General features: G+C 41.1%; 1 protein-coding gene across 12 annotated transcripts in view; it reads right to left on the bottom strand.

The window, feature by feature from the left end:
• ARHGAP24 (Rho GTPase activating protein 24) overlaps positions 1-20,316 on the bottom strand; it is a 256,751-nt gene that overhangs the window by 176,798 nt on the left and 59,637 nt on the right. Inside the window, exon 1 of one of the 12 annotated variants that reach the window (XM_068941414.1) lies at positions 1,727-1,745. The exons of the other annotated variants lie outside the window; for them this stretch is intronic. Within the exon in view, the coding sequence (XP_068797515.1) occupies positions 1,727-1,730 (4 nt within the window). The 5' untranslated portion in view covers positions 1,731-1,745. Of the gene's footprint in view, positions 1-1,726; positions 1,746-20,316 lie in introns of those variants that run through there. 12 annotated transcript variants of the gene reach the window in all.

Raw genomic sequence — 20,316 nt, 5'->3', positions numbered from 1 at the left:
CTTCTACCGAAACACTCAAAATCTTTCAGAAATCTGTGTAAACGCTGTAAGAAATAAGTAACAGCTGGTGGAAGAACTTCAACTTTTGATATATAGTAGAAATGGTAACAAACTCACAATTGCCTTATAGGACAGTACAGTTGCTGCTGAAACGTATCAGACAGTATCATCCCACAGACTAACAGCTGGAAAACAGTCTTATCTCACCCTATCTCAGGGAATCAGTCAGTTATCTGAATTCCTGGACAACTGCCCACAAGGACTCTGGGCAGGACAGCAGATGACCCAGACTGGATGCTGAAGAATGTTTCGCTGTCTTTGAACAGGCTCGCTTCCCAACCCTGCTATGTAATCTTAGGCATCCTGCCAGGAACCTCTTCTCCACAATCGATGGACACCCTTTTCTACTCAAGCAAGTTGTATTTCATATTGCAGAAGATGAATGGAGACCATCTTCCGTAATTTACTGGGGACTGTTATTCTCTTGATCGAAAACTGCAGTAGCTGTCACCACCCATACTCATACACACTGTGTGCTTTAATGATACGAGACATATGAGACCCTTCTGGAAAACTCATATAGGAGTTAGTAAAGACCTGAATTTTATGGTTTGACAAAAAAGTTCTGTAAAATTCAACAGAGGACGGTATATTCCCTACAGAAGTGTTTCTTTGACATTAAATATTTTAATATTTCAGAGATGTCTCCCGTATAAAACAAAAATGAAACCCCTGTTGAATCCTTTTAAATTACATACAGAATTTTCATAAAGTATATGAGGAATTTCAAGATTGTATTAAAAAGCTAATAAAAATGAATTTTAGTCTCTTCTTTGCTCTTCTCTGAGCAGAAATCGGGCCTCAGTTTTACAATCTGGAAAAAGAGCACAGTAGTAGCATTTGCCTACACAAAAACAGTGAATAATCCTGAGAGGAAAGGCGGCATGCATGCGCAAAGCAGTATTGTTTAAAAACACCTGGTAAATAGTTATCTTAAAACCTGTCCAAAACCTAGCAGTCAGATAAAACCATTAATCTTCTCAAGGTGTCTGACTATAGAACTACTCCTTAAAAGAAGAGGCAAACATTAGGATCCTTATACTGCACTCCTGCACACATGTATGAACTTATTTATGCAGTCTATTTCATAATACTATCAGTAGAGTAAGATAGCATAGTCGTCCTTTTTTTTACGTCTGGTGTTTATTTTATGTAAATAACAGGTAATAAGATTCTCCAGCTGAAAGTACTTCAACAGCAGGGAGCACAATGAGGAGGTTAAGATATTTTTGTTTTAAATTATGTTTAGCTACAATATAAGTGAAGGGTCCTGTGCCAAATAAGCAACAGTAGAGAGGGGCTTCCTTAATATGCCTCTGTTAGAACGCCTGGCTCCAAAACCCACATCCTTTTCCGCTAGGACCACATGAGAGAAATCTTTGCTCAGTGCTAATTACTCTCTGTATTTGCCTAGCTGGAAATATCTATGGAAATTAAATACTCAGCAGTCGCTAACAGCAAAGTGCTAATATCTGTAAGAGCACGCACACGAGAAGAGGTCCATTTTCACTGATGACCTAAACTAGGACTTAAAGAATGTGTATTTCCAGAGACGATTTCATGTATTTGGCACTATTCTGCCACGCAGAATCTGACTGCAGTCGAGCAGAAATTCAGCTTATGGGACACTGGAAGAGGATGGATACAGACAAGTTAAGTCACTCACCCATTCGTAAACTTAATAGGCAAAAACAGAGCAGATGGAGAAGAGCTGCCTGGGACTCTCCTGATGCTGCGACTGCATTAATCCCGGTATTATGCAATTCCCACAGATTTGACCTCCTACAAAAACACTTAATGTAATTAGCCATATGCAAGCATTTTAGACGCATACTATTTCACTCTGTCACTGACTGAGTCATGGACAAAGTACAAGTCTAATATATTTTATCATTATGCTCTGTAGCAACAATGCACTTCCAATCTCTTAAGAAGTTAACAGTAGTTTTTCCTCTGGTATTTTACACCATGACTATAGGTACAGGGCACTTACTGGATGTTATCCAGAAGTTACTGTCTCTTGTAAGAAATTAGGTAGGACAACATTACAGTAAATGTTCCTTCTGATTTATCCCACACAGGGCTTATGGCTCCCGCTTGGAGGTAAAGTGAAATAGTAGTAAAAACAGACCAAAGAAACCATCACACTACAGAAGATTTTTCAAAGGAAGAGCTACAAAATTTTAAATGTAGGTCTGCAGACTCCTGCCGTTGTGGTTTTTGTTCCCCCATTAGGGGCAGCAACAAGACTTCTATGCAATTCAATAATAAACAATCAAGACAGTGATGAATAGCTAAGTTTCCATGGATTTCCTATATGACACACTGCCCTGGATCTCCAGCTCTGCAATCACAGGAAGCTCCGCTATTTTTAACCATTACAAAATAATATTTTCAGGAGCCTGATTCTGCAGTTTCACCAAGGTCGTCCAGGCGAAGAGAAAAACTAATTTCTCTGCTCATTTTCAGAGGACTGGCTGGGTTGCTTGTACATGCAAGAGCTAAAGGCACAAAACTTTGGCTTCCTTCCCCTGAAGAAATGTTTTCTCTATTTTCCATTCAAAGAAAGGCCTAAGCCAGACAAAAAACAAAATCTAACTTCTGAAACTCACTACATAACACTATGGAAAAAAAAATAAATGGGATATTTGATATTTTCCTATATTGCTGATCACAGAGCAATCGCCCTTTCATTGACTACCTCAACACAGGCTAGAAATCAACATCCCAAATATTATTATACTGGCAACTCTTAGTGTATCTAACTTATTTTTGTACAGTTGACAGCTCTGAAAAGGTCTCACCTTAAATAAGGGAGTCCTAGCATGCCACTTCAAGTCTCTGACACAGTTTGTGCCTTTGTCTTAAGGGTAAAATCAGGTTTGCCTTCAGTCCACATAAAACGTGCATCCTCTTATACACTTGGCCCACAGATCTAAAGTAAATTAATGACTATCAATTTCATTTGATTTTTTTTCCATGTACTGCAAGCTCTAAGACTATGAGACTGGATGATTTTCAAAACACTACACTGAAACTGAATTTTCTTTTCAAATTCTATTAAAAATGATATCACTACCTGCTTGCATTTACATTTTGTGATAAATATTTAAGTGCTTTTGTTTAATTACCCATACACTAAAACTAACTGTGTGTAACTGAAAATACATAAAAAACCATGGACCTAGATTTTTCTTTTTGGGACAGTGAAATTCTCCCCACAAAAGATTACACGGCCTTCACATTTCACAGGAACAACTCGGCAGCACATTAGGTAGCGCTTTCAGAAATTACAGTTCACAAACTTTGTTCATTCCGGTATCTTTCAGGCTAGGTAGGGCAAACTATCATTTAAGAATTAACGTTTGGCCAGATTTACTTCCTTAGCCTGCCTTGCTCTCCACCCCCCCAAGATCCCCAGCCCATCTTTTGTTCTTTCTCAACGCTCCAAATACCTCTGCAACAGCTTTTCTCGACGTTCTGTGCTTCCAGTCCACTTTACCAACAGACGCTTGAGGAGAACGCAAAAGGATGGCATTACATGGAACAATACTACTTTATACAGACTTTCTGTGAGCGTGCAATTGAATCCTGAGCACGCTTTGATTTCCAGAAGGATGGCGGCAGCAGCTGAATGCAAACAGGGACTTGCCACCAGAAATCAGCAACAAAGACGACACCCTAGTCAGGCAAGCACGCGCGCACGCACACACAGCAGAACCAATCTCATATCCACATGAAGCATGCCTTGCTCCACTGGTTTCAATGAAGTTATTCCTCCTTCATCCCAAAGCTAATTCACAAGAAGGTCTGTACACCTGTATAATGCCTAATGGCTTCAAAGACAGCAAGAAATGCCCAGGCCTGAACGTTGCTAGTGCTCATTGAACGCTGGTCACTGCAGACTTCTTGAGGGTATCAAGGTCAGTGCAACACCTGCGCTGCCAGAAATTATACAAAGTGCAGCCCATGGGATGCTTTTTAAGATGCCCTGGGTGACACAGATGCTGTTTGAGAACCCAATCAGTAAAGGATATTGTGTGACAGCTGCCTTCCACTAATCACCCAAGTCAGGGGAAGGAAACTGCCAGCCCACAGCTAGAGAAAATTAGTTGTCTAAATAATTATTTCTGGGAGGGCAAATAATAGATATCACCTGTCATTTCTGACACCCAACCAATTGTCACTTGCACTCAAATCTGTTTGCACTGTTTGCCAATAGACTTCTCCTCCACCCTCCAGCCGCATTACAGAGGGAAGCGTAGTAACCTGTTTTGACATTCCCTCCATTCTGACTTGCTTTTCCTTATCACTTCAACCAAACCCGTGCCCTTTCTATCAGCGTGCACATCAGTGTTTGTAGGAATCCAAAGAAAAACAACCATAATATAAACTCTGAGATTGGCACACACTGCTGCTCAAAGAACATGGCTTTCAGTTTGCTAGACAAAATTATTTTAGGTCCCTCTAGGAAAAACTTAGAACTGTAATTATCTAATGCTCATCATGCATACCTCACATCCATACTGACTGAAATGGGCTTGCACAAAGCCACGGGAAATAGCACGCTCAGGACCTGGGGAAGTCAGTATTGAGCCTCCTTTGCTATCAGATCCACTTTCCCTGTCAAATAATGAAAGGACCTGTACAGAGAATAGGCTGAACAGTATAGAATGAGCAGGACTTAACCTACAGGGCACTTCCAGCAGCACCGAAGGGAACGCCACCATGAGAGTACTGCCAGCTCCGTGTCACCACATCTGTACGATACGGGCTTCGGCAATCGTGACATAACGTCACCAAATCACAGGGAACAAGCATCCCAGTGACATGGCCTAAACTACAAGGACGGAATATCACATAAAAGATACTTTCTTGATGCGGTGATTAAAAAGGCAAGAAACATTTTATGCTTTCCAACCTAATTCTGCATGCCCAAAAGCTACATGAAAGCACATTAACTCTTCACCTCAAAGCAGAGAGCAGCCCAAGGCCCTGCAGGGGTCAGCAGAGGTGCTCTAAACAGGCCTTAAGATATGGAAAAGAGTGAAAACAATGAGAACATCAGTAAGGTTTTGATACCAATTGTGTTTAATATTTATTATACATCCAACTCTATGTATCTAATCTCAACCAACAGTCTTTTTTTCATGTCCCCAACTGTAACTACTATGACTCAGCCTAACTGAGAAAGAAGAGACTCTTCAGATTTTCATGCCAATGGAAACTTGCCCAGCAACCCACTTCAGGGCCACCTTCTAAATTTAGGAATCCTGTGGAAGCACTCTCCGTGCCACTGCTTGGCAGATAATTCCAAGGTCTATTCCAAACAATTTATTCCAGTTACGAGCAACCAAGTTTACATTTCCATCCATTCTAGTCTTTTTTCAAAATAATTAGAAAGCCAGTATCTGCTTTTATAACAGGATTTAAGGCATTTCTCAGTAGCACGACATTCACTGCTACAGCCTACGTAGCCTTAAACCAAAAAGATAGCAAAGGCAAAAAAGCCACCATCACCGCCACCGCCAAAAAGGTTTAGCAGACACGGAATAAGGTATTTATATAGATTTAGAAAATTAGTGTAATACAGTCTAGGTAAACCAAACTGTGCCTACAAGTCATTAAAGTGATGGAACATCTCTTGTCTCTCAGGGAAAACAAAAGTAGTAATTTTAACTGCTGAAACTCTAAAACATTCTGAGGCCCCCAAATGACACCCCTATTCAGTGTGAAGAAACATGCGGCTATGAAATAAATGGTAATAGCCAAGGAAAACGGAGCTGAGAGGTGTAGGTAACTTCACTATCCATTCATACAGCCACTAGATAGCCAAACTGTCTACTGACAAGTAAGTAGTAACAGATACCCACTTTTAAAGTGTTCAGGATGTTGAAACGTGTACTTGAACATAAGCTACTGCTTCTTCAGCTGTGTCTGTCCTCTCTCCACCTCCATTCTATTTCTTCACTATCTGACAACTGTGTCATTTATTAACAAAAGAAAAATCTGAGGCCTTCTCATCTGCACGTAATTGCAGCAGTAAGCCTACGTCCTCTTCAGACTGCTTCTACATGTTTGACTAGGATCCACGCAAGTTGTCAGCACCTGCAATTTCTTTGTATTATCTGCAGACAGTGCATTTCACAGCAGTTAACTCGTGCTACCTCAGCCAAGCTGGATGCAAAGCATAAACCAAAGGATTTTCTACCTCTACCTGTAAACATTTGGACACTTCTGATCTAGTACAGCATTTGTCAAGAGGAAGATGGTCTCCTCTTGTTAAGATAACTTAACGACGCTACAGCAGATTATGCCAGTTAAAATCCTCATAGTGCCAGGGAAGAACTAGATCTATACCCTGGTGCTGCACTGGTTATTCAAGGGTAAGAGACCTGAGCAGAATACTTCTACAGAGAAGAAAAGCTAGGATACCTGAAAGAGAACAGAGCAAACAGTAACAGAAGAAGAAACGGTGCTAGTTGATTCACCTACCTCTAAAATCCACTCACTGTTACCAGCTAAACACTGCACATTTTTCATCCTCTGCTATGAGCAACGTGTGACACACATACAAGTTGCACATGTGCACACCTATAAAGAAAAAACTCACACTGCCTAGAGTTTTGTTCTTACTGCAAACCAGCAAGGCCGGCCTCAGCCCAACGCTCCCCCTAAACTTGCCTGGTTCCTGGGGCCTTTGTTCTACAGCCCTAGAAACGAGAGCCCTAGAGCTTGGGCACCTTCCTGGTGATCCTGTTGACTTACCTGCTGCCTTCCCCAGGAAGGACTCGCCTGCTGCCTTCCTTACAGATCTCTCTTCCTGCTGCCTTGCTGCACAGACAAAGACAGCAAGCATTCTTAAACTGCTGTTTACCTGATACAGTCCTCTCCCTACTGTGTACAATGCACAAACTGGGCTCAACTAGGAACAACTCCTCACAGGTTACTACTTCCCTCTACTAGGAATGACTCGCTCTTTGTCCCATCCACAGAATCTGTGGATGGCAGACTCTGCCTCTTCCTTTATCATTCTCAAGAAAGGATCTTGGTATTTTCAGTTCCAAAAGGAAGAGACGGACATTAGTTTTCCAAGTTATTTCTAATATTTTCTCCAGAGCTAGATCTAAAAGGGCTTGTCCCAAAAACTTTGCCTTTCTTAAGAACTCATAGAAATGCATGGGATCCATTTGGAAAGTAACTTGTGAACTAAGGGCATCACTTACACTTCAAATAGGAAGTCTGAAGACTCCCCTCCAATGTTCTTGAGTTCAAACACTATCTTAAGCACTTCGCTGTCAGAGGGTCTTTAAACCATTCACTGACCTCTAGGGAAGCTTGTTAGGAACACAGCTGCACAGCTTTTTGCCTCCTCTGCAGCTCCACTATTACCCAAAGCCCAGCTAGGCCCGTAACCACAGCCCAAGCTCAGTGTCTCCTCCTGATACCTTCCCTCCTCCCTTTTCCAAATCTCATCCCAGAGAAGGCGGGTGCTAATGGCATTCCCTTTTCCTGGTGACACAGCTGCAACTCAATGGCTATGCACCAGCAGTGCCCATGTAACAATGGTTAACACAAGTCTTCCAGCATGCGGACTTTCCAGAATTTCACACAGACAAGTCTACATCTATGCCTTAGTAGACTTCCCACTGAAAAGACTGAGGTAGAAAAAAAATTCTTCCTTCCTGCACTACCTTTTGGGTCAAGTGAGAGGAATTATCCCAACACCCGTTCTTGCAGGCTTATAATCCCTTACTCCCCCCACCCTTGATTTCCGTAACATCTTTCAAAGCAGATGACCACAGCTTTCTGCTAGCGATGGACACAACCTCACTCCTGCTGGGCACACATCGGTCTAATTGTCAGTTGTCTGCAGAAGCAGTTAATAGAAATACGTCACTCAATCTTCTCACTGACTAGACACACTTCAATGAACTCCATGATGTTCAGCAATTCCCTTCTGGATAATATCTATTATTCATAGCCACCCTACATATAAAAACCTTTATGTTTTTCTTGAATGCTTGCAACATACTGGGGACCTGCTGAACACAGTTCACAGCACAACAGATTTTTTTTGCCTTTCATTCTTCAGCAGCCATTTGTCCCATTGCTGGCATTAACACTGATTGGTGAGGAGCAGATGTACGCTTCTCACATCTCAGCAACGCCTCAGCATTTTGCTGTGTAGTTTATTTAACACCGTTTTTCTATTGTCAAATACTAAAGCGTCTATACGCAGGCTTAAAGTGCATTCTGTAAGAAGGCCCCTTTACTTCTGTAACGTACACAGAGCACATCTTCGCGCACCTCACAGAGAGCTGCCTAAGGTTTTAGGAACAACGGTTGCTGAAGTCTTTTGTGAAAAGAGTACTGCAGGCCAAATACTGAAGTTAATGCCATTTGCAGATGTACACCACATCTCATTATCTGAGCCACACAGAATAACATGAGCAAATAATTATCCTCTGAAGTAAACAGAGAACGTGAGGAATGATGGTTAATGGCTTAATGAAAGTCTTACCAGCTCTTTCGGTCATGCAAGTCCAGCTCTTCCTCCCCACACCTGCTGTGAAACCTTGGCCCTGTTCTCTAGCCACCCATTTAACAGCCCCCTCCCCAGATCTCAGGTTACATTCTTTGAGCCTACACAACATAGCTAGAATTTCTCATATAGGCCCCTCTGACCACTTCACCCTCCCTCCCAAGGTCAAATGCTTTTCATTCGCCTCCAAACTCCTACAGCATCACATTCAAGCCCCTCATCTGAAAGACGCTGCACAGTTTTGCCTGCACATATTTATCCTCTCTTCAAATTCTCCCTGCTTAAACTCTCCCAACACTCTGTCAGCTCAAGTTACATGGTTTGCACAAGTGATAAACTTCAATTGAACTATTTCACATTTGGACCCACACAGCACTTTGTCATTTGGATTCTAGTACTATGCACTGTCCACCTCCTCTTATTTTTCACCAGTGCTCCCATTCCTCCAGCAAAGAGAGACAGCAGGACAGGGGTGATGGAACACCATCATTTTCGTCCTGCAAACCATCTCAGTTCTGACACATGGAAGGTGTTAGAGCGAACTAAGCGTGAATTGTACCTAAGGGCCTTTCACTCTCGCCTGTTTCCTCTGACTTCCCATTCATATTTCTGATCCCTCCCTCTGCTCCTCGCACTCCACAGCAGTTCTAGAGGGAGTGGGAGCAGAAGCATGATGCTGGAAATTATGGTGGAAACAGCTACAACCAGAGGACACCTAATAAGCTCCACCCGAGTCAAGCACAAAAGCTTGTGCTTCTCTCCAAAGTAACTACCTTCATTTGAATAACAGGATAACCTGAAAGCTCATGAACAAATACCTGCTGAAGTACACAGCTGAATTCCAGGCTTTCAAGGTAAGGAAAGAGTTTACACAGTCAGAAAGCATCATGCGTTTCTGTCGTCCTGTAGCATACTACAGACTTAATTCAAGCACCGCACTGGATTTAAATCCTATGACTGCCATTAAAGGAAATATTACACACCTAAATTACCATGCACTGCTTCGCAGAGTAGTACTAAATATTTGATGATTACAGATCTTCAGTAAAGAAAATATTCAAGAAATATTGTAATATTTGGGAAAATCATTTGCATGTAAACATGGATAATATGCAGCATTCCACTCATAAAATCCTTTCAGTTTCTGAAAGCTTTTGTCTTTTAATAGCAGTACTGGTCTCTGGCTTAAAAAGAAAAACAGAGTCTGGAGTAGAAAGGTTAACTCCTGTCCCGATGCTAGATCACAGCACAGGCTTACCACAGGGACCAAAAAAGCTTTACCTTCCCAGCAGCCCCTGTTCCTCACTTCCCAACAACAGTGCAGGTATCTCTTGCACCCCACGGAAGCCAGAAAGAAGAGCCAACACTGCAACAGTGGCTAACAGGGAGCAGCTGAGAGCCATGAATCAGTAGCAGGGAAGCTGCCTCCTTGCAGGGTTGGAAGCTGGCTGCTCCCCAGCTAGGTCTGAGCCCCATTCTGCCGACTGGGCCCCAGGGCATGCTGGGGGAATTATGTTCATCCCACCTATCAAGAGCATGGATCAGCCCTCAGCCAGCTTGTGTGGGCACTAACTGCTGGCTTCATAACAGAAACCTCATGTTACACAAAAATACACAGAGGGAGTCAAGTGAGGAGGGCCAGCAGCAACAGAAAGTATGCGGAGACACAAATCTGTGATACAGTCTCCGCATCCAACACTGCTTTAGTTAGGGCAAAATTGCTCCAGCTGGGTTGAAAGAACAACAGCTCCCATATATAGCTATTTTGAATATTACACACTGGTATTTTCAGCAGGACATAATTATATGAAGCACCAATACTTTCATCTTCTGTGATACCATGAAAAGCAGCAATTTAACCTGGCAGACCATCACTCTGTTGAATTAAACATTTCATTAGAAATATTACTGTACTTAGTGCATGAGTCATTGTACCAAAAAAAGTGCAAGAATCCAACTGCATTGCCACTATAAGCCAAGAGCGGGTGTTTTTGTTTTGCTTCTTGGCATTTTCTTCACTTCGGCTTAATAGCTTAATTAGCTTTACTCACACTGTTAAATACTCTCAGATTTAGGCAGTAAATCAGTTTAAGTATTCAGAGCAGTAGATGTAATTGTTTTCTTGACTCAGTTAATTGGATGCGTCTTTGCAATGTAGCTTAAGGACACAAAAATCATCACACTGTTTACTACACCAGCTATCACGCTGAAGAGGTTTAAACAAATATACTCACGCATACTTTACTTTTGAAAATGGATGTGATCTCTTTCTCGCCATCACAAACACATTCACACACCTTGCGAGCCTTGTTACTTAAAATAAAGAGTCATAATACATTGGTCCTAAGATCCCGCTTTCACCCTGAGTAAAGATTGTTTTTTCCCGTGCTCCAAGATCACACGTACTTCAGAAAACGTAAAGCCCCAGCTCACAGAAGACACAGGAGAGGACTGGATCTTCTCTTTCCAGTGAAGACATAGCTGACAAGAGCCAACGACAGCACTGCTGTCGACTACGGAAGGTAATCAGCTGCTTACCATTTTTACTGCAATAAGCACTTTATAGAGTTTGGAGACTATTTTAAGGAAAAAGTCCACTATTTCCTCTGCAGCATCTGTTCAACACAAGACTCTTGAATTCTCGACTGCAACTGGCAGAGAGCAGCTTGGTCACTCCAAAGATGGTAGATTTTACCTTCACCTTGGCACAAACCCAGAGAGAAGATACATATTTTAAGCATTTCATTTTATCGTTACATTATAAAAAGCTTAACGTTCATTTTTCTCTGTACCCTCCACCTCAGCTTGGATTTATCTATTCAAAAATAAGGCAATTAGCTAGAAAATTATAAGTAGAAAACATCAGTAGATCAAAAGGGCTGACATAAATGCTCTATGTTTTATTTTTCAGCTGCGACTTACACTTCTTTTTCCCGACATAGCACTTATTATATAAATAGCATTACATAAATACAGAAAGAAAATAAAGAAACACACCTGGAATAACAATCAAATACAGGAAACAAAGGAAAAAAAATCTTCAGTTCCTCTTAAGCTAGTTAAATACAATATAAATTGTTTTACAGCCTACGCTGTGAAGGAAAAGCTAACTCTGGACTACTTCCACACTAATCTGTGAACTCTTATACCAAAGAACATACAAGAGTCCACTGTTATACCTATCTTGCCCTGTCTTCAGCCCCATGTAGCTTTTCATTCCTAGTAAGATACTCAGGTATGGAAGGGTTTTGATACTGCATGGATTTAACACCATCATTTAAAAGAAACGAAACGAGTTTTGACGCTCACGAGACTGATCCTGTGTTTGTAAAAGAGGCCAATACGGCCATAGCACAGCAAACTTCACGTTGCAGCATCTCCTCTCCATCCCTCCCACCACCATACCTGTCATCCAAGCTCTCCCCACTGCAAAACTCACCACTCTTGGAACCACTTAAGCCAGGGAATTAAAAGGGAAAAAAAAAAAAAAAAAACACAGATTGATCTCTGTCTTGATTTTTACCCTTTCCACAGCAGTGTTAACAGTGGTTTCACTAATACCAATCCTGCTAGCATTTCTCATAAGGTACTTTTCTGAACAATTTCTCTGGGCAGGTTTTCTCCTGTTGAAACAGAGACTTCTGTAACACATGAAAGTTGGATTATAGAGCACAAAATCCACCTCACCTACAGGAAACAAGCTCATTGTGCTGGATTTAAGAATACGAACATGAAGGAGAAGTAATATATTAAACAAAAGATACCATGAGGAGCTGTGAATCCCACTCTTAGATTCTCCATGGTAATGGATTCCATACTAGAAATGAAAGGCTTTATATATAAAGTGTACTGAGTAAAAACTTAGTTTGCAGGCAAAATATCAAACTAGAACAGAGCGTTATCAGTATTTTGCTAAATAGACTTTTGGCATGTAAAAGCTAAACAACTTCATTTACTGCTGGTGTATAATGGGATAGCTAAGGGCAATACAGGAATGCCACAGAACCTTCTCTTCTAAGCACAGGGAGAAAATCTGGCATTTTAACACCAGGCAGTACGTGTCCAACAGTAACTTTAATAGGAGTAACAGCCCCAAGTTGTTCACAATATCCCTTCTTCCCAGAAATACTAACCCTCCTCTTCAAACACGAACCATTATTTATTAAACTTCAAGCGTGGAGAAGGCAGAGGAGAAAGAGGAAAAGAAACCACAACAGTCTCTTATTCTCACTAGGTACCAGCACATTTAAATACTTGCATGTTTTTTCCAAGCTGCTTGCTTGCTGCTTTGGCACCCCGCTACTGCGTCTGTGCTTTCAGGATACTAAAGGGCTTTGACCAGACAGGTTGAAGAGAAGCTCCTTTATCGCCTAAAAACAAGCAGAGGCTGGGGGGCCTCTGCACTCCTTACAGCATTATATGGACACAAACGCACCAATTACTCTAATAGATATAGGATCCTGGCATGCAAGGTCACAATCTGTGAAGGGCCTCTAGTATTATTTTAAGGCCAAAACCACAATCCCTCAGGAGTAAGAGAGACCTATAATTTTGCCTTTGCCTACATGAAGAAAGAACCACCTAAGGCTGAACCAGACATACCTTATGGAAAAGCTGAGGGGAGAATTGCAGGTGAGTAGGCCCAAGACTGGTCTGAAACCTACGGATTACGTGAGGAAAGCCTACTTTGTAGAGCGCTCGTACACTAGGACTTCATTCTAGTAAAATACCTGTATGATCGCTTAATAAAACATCAGCCTGTTACTTAAAACGCAACCTTGCATCTGTCTATCACCTGCATGACCAGACCATTGGATTAATGCTCCGTTCATGTCAAAAGGCTTACAAAACACATGCCTTTGTCTAGGGAAGTACTTTATATTCTTTAATTGCTTGTGGTCATTACTCAAGAGTTAAAAGCATTTGCTTTTTTTCAGAGACACTGCAATTACTCACTCAGAGCGGGAACTCTCTGGGGGTAGTTGCACAGCCAATGAAGGATTTCAATGGGTTTCATTCTGCAGCCCAAGCAGTAACAGAGAAAGCTTTTGTTAGCCTGACTTTTGCGCTGTAAGTCTGCAGAAAAAGACGTCCCTCCAGCATTAGAAGTTAATTTAGCTGCTTCTGTTACCGTTCAACCCTTGGCCCCCTATTCTGAAGCTGCCAAGACAAATACCACCTGTGATGACCATTCTCATAAACTTGGTCTGTAAGGAGTGATTTGAAATGTCCATCTCAATTTGTCAGGGAACACGTGGCAATCCAAAGGCTCTAATAACTAAAACAGTCAAGAAGATTTTTTTTGTCCACAGCGTCTATGTAATATAGTGCGCCTTCACCATTTTGCTGCATTTGAACTCGCAAAGGATCACGATCACTTTTCATGATGTGATGAACCCAACCTCACTTGGCATATACGCTGTTCAGCTGAAAAAAGCTGAAGTTAATGGACAACTTGTACAAATATTGCTGAAAAATTAATGCTAGAATTAGTCCTCAGTTACTACAGCAACAACATGAAAGTCCCTCAACAACACGCAAGGAAATAAGCAAGCACACCTGTAAATTTCTTTAAATAGGGAAGTTAACAATGGCCTGCACAAGGTCACAGAGCAGAAACACCTTTCCCACATCTCAAACACTCTTAATAGCATATCCTAAGTCAGAAGCTAACTACAGCAGTTCCAACTTATGAGTTGATCAAGCGTCACAGAATTCAATCAGGCTCCAAAGCACATCATCGTGATTTATTCATCACCTCAACTATCTGTCCCGACTGAAGACTAATCACATGGCCTCTCCTGCTCAAATTAATGGGGTGCAAATAAGAAAATTAATTTTATAATCATTTTGCCTTCATGTATTCCTGAAAGACAAAACACTAGATTTGTTTAAAGATTAATCTGGAGATGTGCTTCCACAGAATTTCACCTTATATCCTCATATATACTGTGCAGCTAAAATTGTTATTAGTTGCCTTTCTCTACTGAGCAAAGCGGGAGAGAAACACCTAGACACCACTGCTCTCCTAACGAATATGACCAAAGGCATGCACTGCAAGGGAACTGATAATACAAACCACTGGCATAGTTAGGAATTTAGATTGGCAGGCTTTCAGAAGAGAAAGTAAGGTAATAGGAAATTGGTAATAGGAAGATAATCAATGACAACCATAACATAAGCACAGGTGTATTTTTCAACCAGCACCAGCCTTGCACCTTTCTTCCTCCTCTCCACACAACTTTGTTAATGTGCAAAATAGACTTTTATTACTATCCACCAGAAAAGCACTTTTTATCTGGCAGGTAACAAAGAAAAGTAAAGGGGGGGGGAGGAGGGAGGGGAATCTCCTCTCTCCTCATCCTCCCTCACCCAGCACTGTAAACTGGCACTAGCCCAAAAAGAAAGGGAAGAGAAGAGAAGTTAAGGTAGCGTTAAGTGGAAAAAGAAATGAAAGATGGACATAACAGTTACGGATTGGGCAGGCCCCCTAACCTCCCCCAACCCGAGCACAACACAAAAAGTAATTTGGAGGCATGTAGTGGCCTTTTAGTGGATCTGGAAGAGCTGTTCATCCATAAAATGCACTGCAACTTACTAAGGATTTAATTTTACTTCACAGTTAGGAGGTTTTTCACAGCAAGCTCGCTCCCTGGTCGCCCAAATGAAAGGCGGGAGCAGTTCTCTAAACACCTGGAATGAGCAAGATATATTGGCCATCAAGATTTGAAGTGAAGCTGTTGGCTAGCTTACGTTTTAAGGGCCTATCTTTTCCAGTCTAAGATCAGCTGTTGGCCAAATCTAATTATACCCCCAATTTATACACTGCATGGTAGCATACTTGAGAGCTTTAGTTCTGAATGCACACATGGGTCAACGGTGCTAGCACTTTCAAGCAATGCCACGAGGACTTTCACTTTGTTTATTATAATACTATTTACTACAATAGATTTCCCAATTCGGGTTGATTAAACATGAAGTTTGGAAACATCTCTTATTCATATGCAAATGGCTCTGGAAGAGGAACCAGGGTGGCACTGTCTTCCACATCACCGATTATCTTCTCTTTACTATCTGGACTTTCAGGGTTTGGTTAGAACAACAAAAAAATTGCATATACATGTCCAAACGCCAGAAAGGTTCACAACATTTTCTCACCTATAAAAACATTACAATCCAAGGAATTCTGAACTTCAGCCATCGGTTCAGACTTCTGAAGACATAAAAGGGGCCTAAAATGAGACAGTCACATTCTCAGATTTACAAAACATCTAGGCACATAGATTTTTTGCGGGGTTTTTCAGATGTCTGTTTTCAGTGTTGAAGCACATAAAGGGGTCTGATGGTAGAAAATATTAACAAATCTTCGTTTAAACCGAAGATCTACTCAACCAGGAAATGGAACTGACAAGACACACGGGGAAGAGTATATGTGAACTTAATCTGTTCAAGATCCTCACGTTCTCTTTCCGCTCTAAAAGAAATTCCACCAATAAAGACGAGCCACACTTCATCCTGTGCAGGAGCTTGGCCTCTGCGCCGTTAATTATTCCACTAATATATGCACTCCTAATGCCCTTGCCATCACAGTATTTATATATATATTGTGCCTAAACATACGTGTCATGGTTGGTTTTTCTCACCAGATAAGCTAGCTGTTGTTAGCCTTTTTAATATCCACTGTCACGATCAGGTTCCCTTCTGCCACTTTCCAGCTGGATGCCTTTGGGTTAATCCTCCATTCCAGTGAGGGAGTGCTGCACAAGGATAGATAGGACACCAACAACCTTTGAGCACACCTAACGAAAACCGGTCCTCTCCGAGCAAACTCGAATGTAAAACCATCCTCTCTGAGACAGATTAAACCAAAATAATGAAGGGTTTCAAATAACAGGACTAGAGCCAGAAAAGAGGCTAATGAAGACAACTCATTCCAAGCTGTACGCTGTAACATTTAATTGGATGTAACAGAGCCTCTTCGATATTCGGGTAATGACACCTGGCATTGTGCAATACTATGGTAGGACCCAGAGCAACAGTGGCTGAAAATACAGCAGTAACTTGATTTGAGGAGGCTTTCCGACGCTGTCTAGCACAATGAGCATGTTCATGATCAGGATCAAATAGTATTGACCATACAAATGTATTTCCTCAACTCCCTCTGTTGTGTTTTCGAATGTACTTAAACCGCATACAGTAACAGAACATAAAGCAGACTAAGAGACAGCATCTCTGCAGAAAAATCAAGTCACAGAATATGGTCACTACATAAGGATATTGTGTGGGAACAGAAAAGATGCAAGTCTGAAAGCACCAGATAGCAAAGGAAACAAGTTCTGACTGATAGTTCAGAATGCGCTTCACACAGGTTTAACCTCACTAACATTATTCTTGGTTCATATCACTTGGAAAACCTAGAAAAAGGAAATCACTAGTTACTGAAAGTGATATTTTGGAATGGAGCCACTTCTAAAGGGATAAGGACGACTCACATAAGGCAGAGAAGTACTGTAACGCTACGGTAAGATTGTTACTGAACTCTCAGTTCCCATAATCTCGTGATGCAAGAGTTTTGTCTTTCTCTTCTGTGGCTTTCCATAAACACATGGCAGAAGCTCTACTCTTTTAGATTTTCCACATCTCATTCGCTGTTCAAATACAGATTTTGACATTCAGGGATACTAAAAATTAGGTTTAGATGAGATGAAAAGCTTCCTATTAACATCAGTGTTGTTTGTTCAGTTTTCTCATGCACCACATTGGAAGTGACATTTCATGACTGCCCGTATTTTGAATTTGAGGTACCCGTCAGGAAGAATCCTTGACTATCACTATCAATTTTACTAGGTCAATTACGTCAGATTATGCACCGTCCTTCAAAGGAGGAATGGGAGGGAACTAATGCTATAAGGACACCCTAGTGATAGGCCATCCTTCCCTGACATCACCTGAGAAGACTATTAGTATGCTGTCCTGCAGAGTTGCATTGTGAACTAGGAAATGACCAAGCTGCGAGTTTAAGCCCTGTGGTTTACTCAGCCCAAGTAACTCAGGCACTCTTACCTGCTTCAAGTAGGAAACCTTAAACCTTCAGCAAGTGACTCAGAACACCCTTGTAGGGGGACACAATGTTATCCCTGAGCAGCCGGATTTTATGCCGAAACTATCCTCGAGCAGATCGTTTTCTTAAAGGAGTAAAAATACAGAAGGTCATTGTGGTAGCACTGGAAGACATTTTTGTTAGACTCGGCCATGACCTCTGTGCCATACTCCAGGGTCTTCACAAAAGGTCCCTCTGATCCTCTGCTTCGGACTTTCATTCTTTGCGTTCCTTTTGCAAAAGCTTAGTCAGAATTAAAAGCTACAAGCCCTCAGGAGTCAAGTATGCATGGATTTGAATAAATTGCTACAAGACGACAGTACTTTGTAGATGTTGCCATTATAGCTGCAGACAATGAAACAACAGCTGCTTGCGAACATCATTAAGAGACCAAACGCTCCTTGCATCACTCTAAACCCTTCATGGGGGGAATGAAATTCCATCAGCCAAAAAGCACTGAGCAAGATGCACAAGATTTTGGCCCAGAATGCTTAACCTTGTACAGGCCTTAGTGACACTCCTGAAACAATTGCAGCAGTTAAAGCTGAAGCAGAAACCTTTTTGCTTTCTGTTAAAACTTTTACTAGGCCAAAGCCAAGGCCTCCAAATTTTTTCAAAGGAGTAAAAACAAAGAAAAAAGGAGGGTACAAAAGACTAAGGTTCACACATTTGGTCTGAAAGATGCAGAAGAGGGGATTCAAGCTAGAACTCAACCACCTCCAAGCCAAGGGCCTAAGTGAATGATTTTGTTGATATTTGCATGATTGCCTCTTGCTGAGGACAGAAATTCCATCCTGCACGTAAGAAACCTTCCCCCAACCAGCAGAGTAATGGTGTCAGAAACATTCTGGTTGCAAAAATACAGCATTATCACACGAAACACTTTCGTACAAAGTTTTCATTGGTATCTACTGACAACAGTGTATCTTTAATAGCTCTAATATAAATCACTGCAGTAAAAAATAATAAAAAAAAAATAAAAAAGCATCTGTAAGAATTGGTTGCTGAAGCCTGCAGCAATAAGTGACTTCCCAGGGCAGACCAGTTACTAGAAACAGCAGAATTTTCTATTGTATGGAAGAACTAATAACTATCCTTCAACAACCACCTCTGTATTCCAAAAATTTCACTACTTAAATTGTGAGAGCCTGCTTATATTCATATACTTGAGAAGCCATTTCCACAAACCCGCTAAAAAAGGATCAAAAGTGTTTTTTTGAGCTTTCAATTCACTTTCTACATCCAATAGCATTAAACAGTAACCGTGCCAGTTCACTATGTACAAAAGGGTCAGTCCCTTGAGACTCCTTTACCTGTTGCCAAGACACATCATTCCTGTTTCTACTTCCAGTAAGATTTTAAGCACAGGAGTAAATGAAGTTCTGCTGCTTGCATCACACAAGACACAACTCTTCTTGCCTAATCTGAAAATCATTCAGTCACAGGGTTAAGAAGTTTGATTTTCATTTTAAAACATGAAAGATCTTACGTTCAACAAATGGAGACCAAGAATGATTACAAAGGGGGAAAAAAAAAAAAAAAGCATTTGTTGTCCTAAATAGAAAGATATGTTACACAGAGGCTTCTCTTCCCTCAACTAAATGTTTCAAGAAATGGGAAATATCATATCAGAAACATATGGCTAACCCAAAATCTGTTTCAAGTTTGCATGATGCGTGCAAAACTGATATGAGCTGTACTTTAATAATTTTGCACAGAGTCAAAAGCCATGAAAGGAAAGGAAACGTGAACGCTCTGGACAACAGAAAAACGAAGGGATAACAAAAACAACTAGGCCCTGACTGCACAGAGCTCAGTATGAGCTAACTGCTCTGCTGCAAACTGCCATGCAAACGTCCCTAAAACAAGACAGAAGTCATTAAAATGGGGAAAGAGTCAGTCACTCCATTCAGCCTTCTGGAAAACAGGGACAGTATTTCTTATTTACTTCATATTTCAGATAAAAGTTCAGCAAGAACAACTGAAAGCCTTTTATCAGGAGTGCTACAGAGCAGTTACTGTTAGAGGAAGTGATTGGCAGCTGACTGCACTTGAAAAATACTTTTTTTTTTTTTAATTCATATAAGACCATTGGATCTGTTTACTTTCCACTGCATTCACATCAACAGTTGAAAAAGCATTTCAGTTAAATTTTAGCTTAAAAGCTGCGTCTACCACCCAATAACTGGTAACAGAAAACCTTTCCAGGATATCCTCTCATCATTAGTAAATAGCATGAGTGATCTCAAGAAAATCCTATATAATTCAGTCCAGGATGTTGAGTTTCTGGAGGAATTCCCAAGCAATGTGCTTTTGGTATCAAAGACAGACAATGCTCTTACAATACAAAACTAAAATCTTTCTGTAGGAAAGAGGCTTCTTAAATCAAACCTCTACTTAGTTGAAATGTTTTTGACAACCCTAAATTTAACACAAACATCAAGATTGCAAAATAGATCGTTCCTAAGATTATTATAAAGGCCAATTACCCTGAGGAGCATAAGTGAAAACTCAAGAGCGATCTGGAAAGCGTGTACCTCTACCCATATTTATTGATACGCACAGCGGAATTCACAGATACATGGGAGTAAAACTGTTGTTTTACTTTAAG

Source organism: Struthio camelus, chromosome 4 (genome assembly GCF_040807025.1).
Source record: "Struthio camelus isolate bStrCam1 chromosome 4, bStrCam1.hap1, whole genome shotgun sequence".
Classification (NCBI taxonomy): Eukaryota; Metazoa; Chordata; class Aves; order Struthioniformes; family Struthionidae; genus Struthio; species Struthio camelus.
The sequence above is the reverse complement of the archived record's forward strand: the minus strand, read 5'-3'. Positions and strand labels throughout refer to the sequence as shown.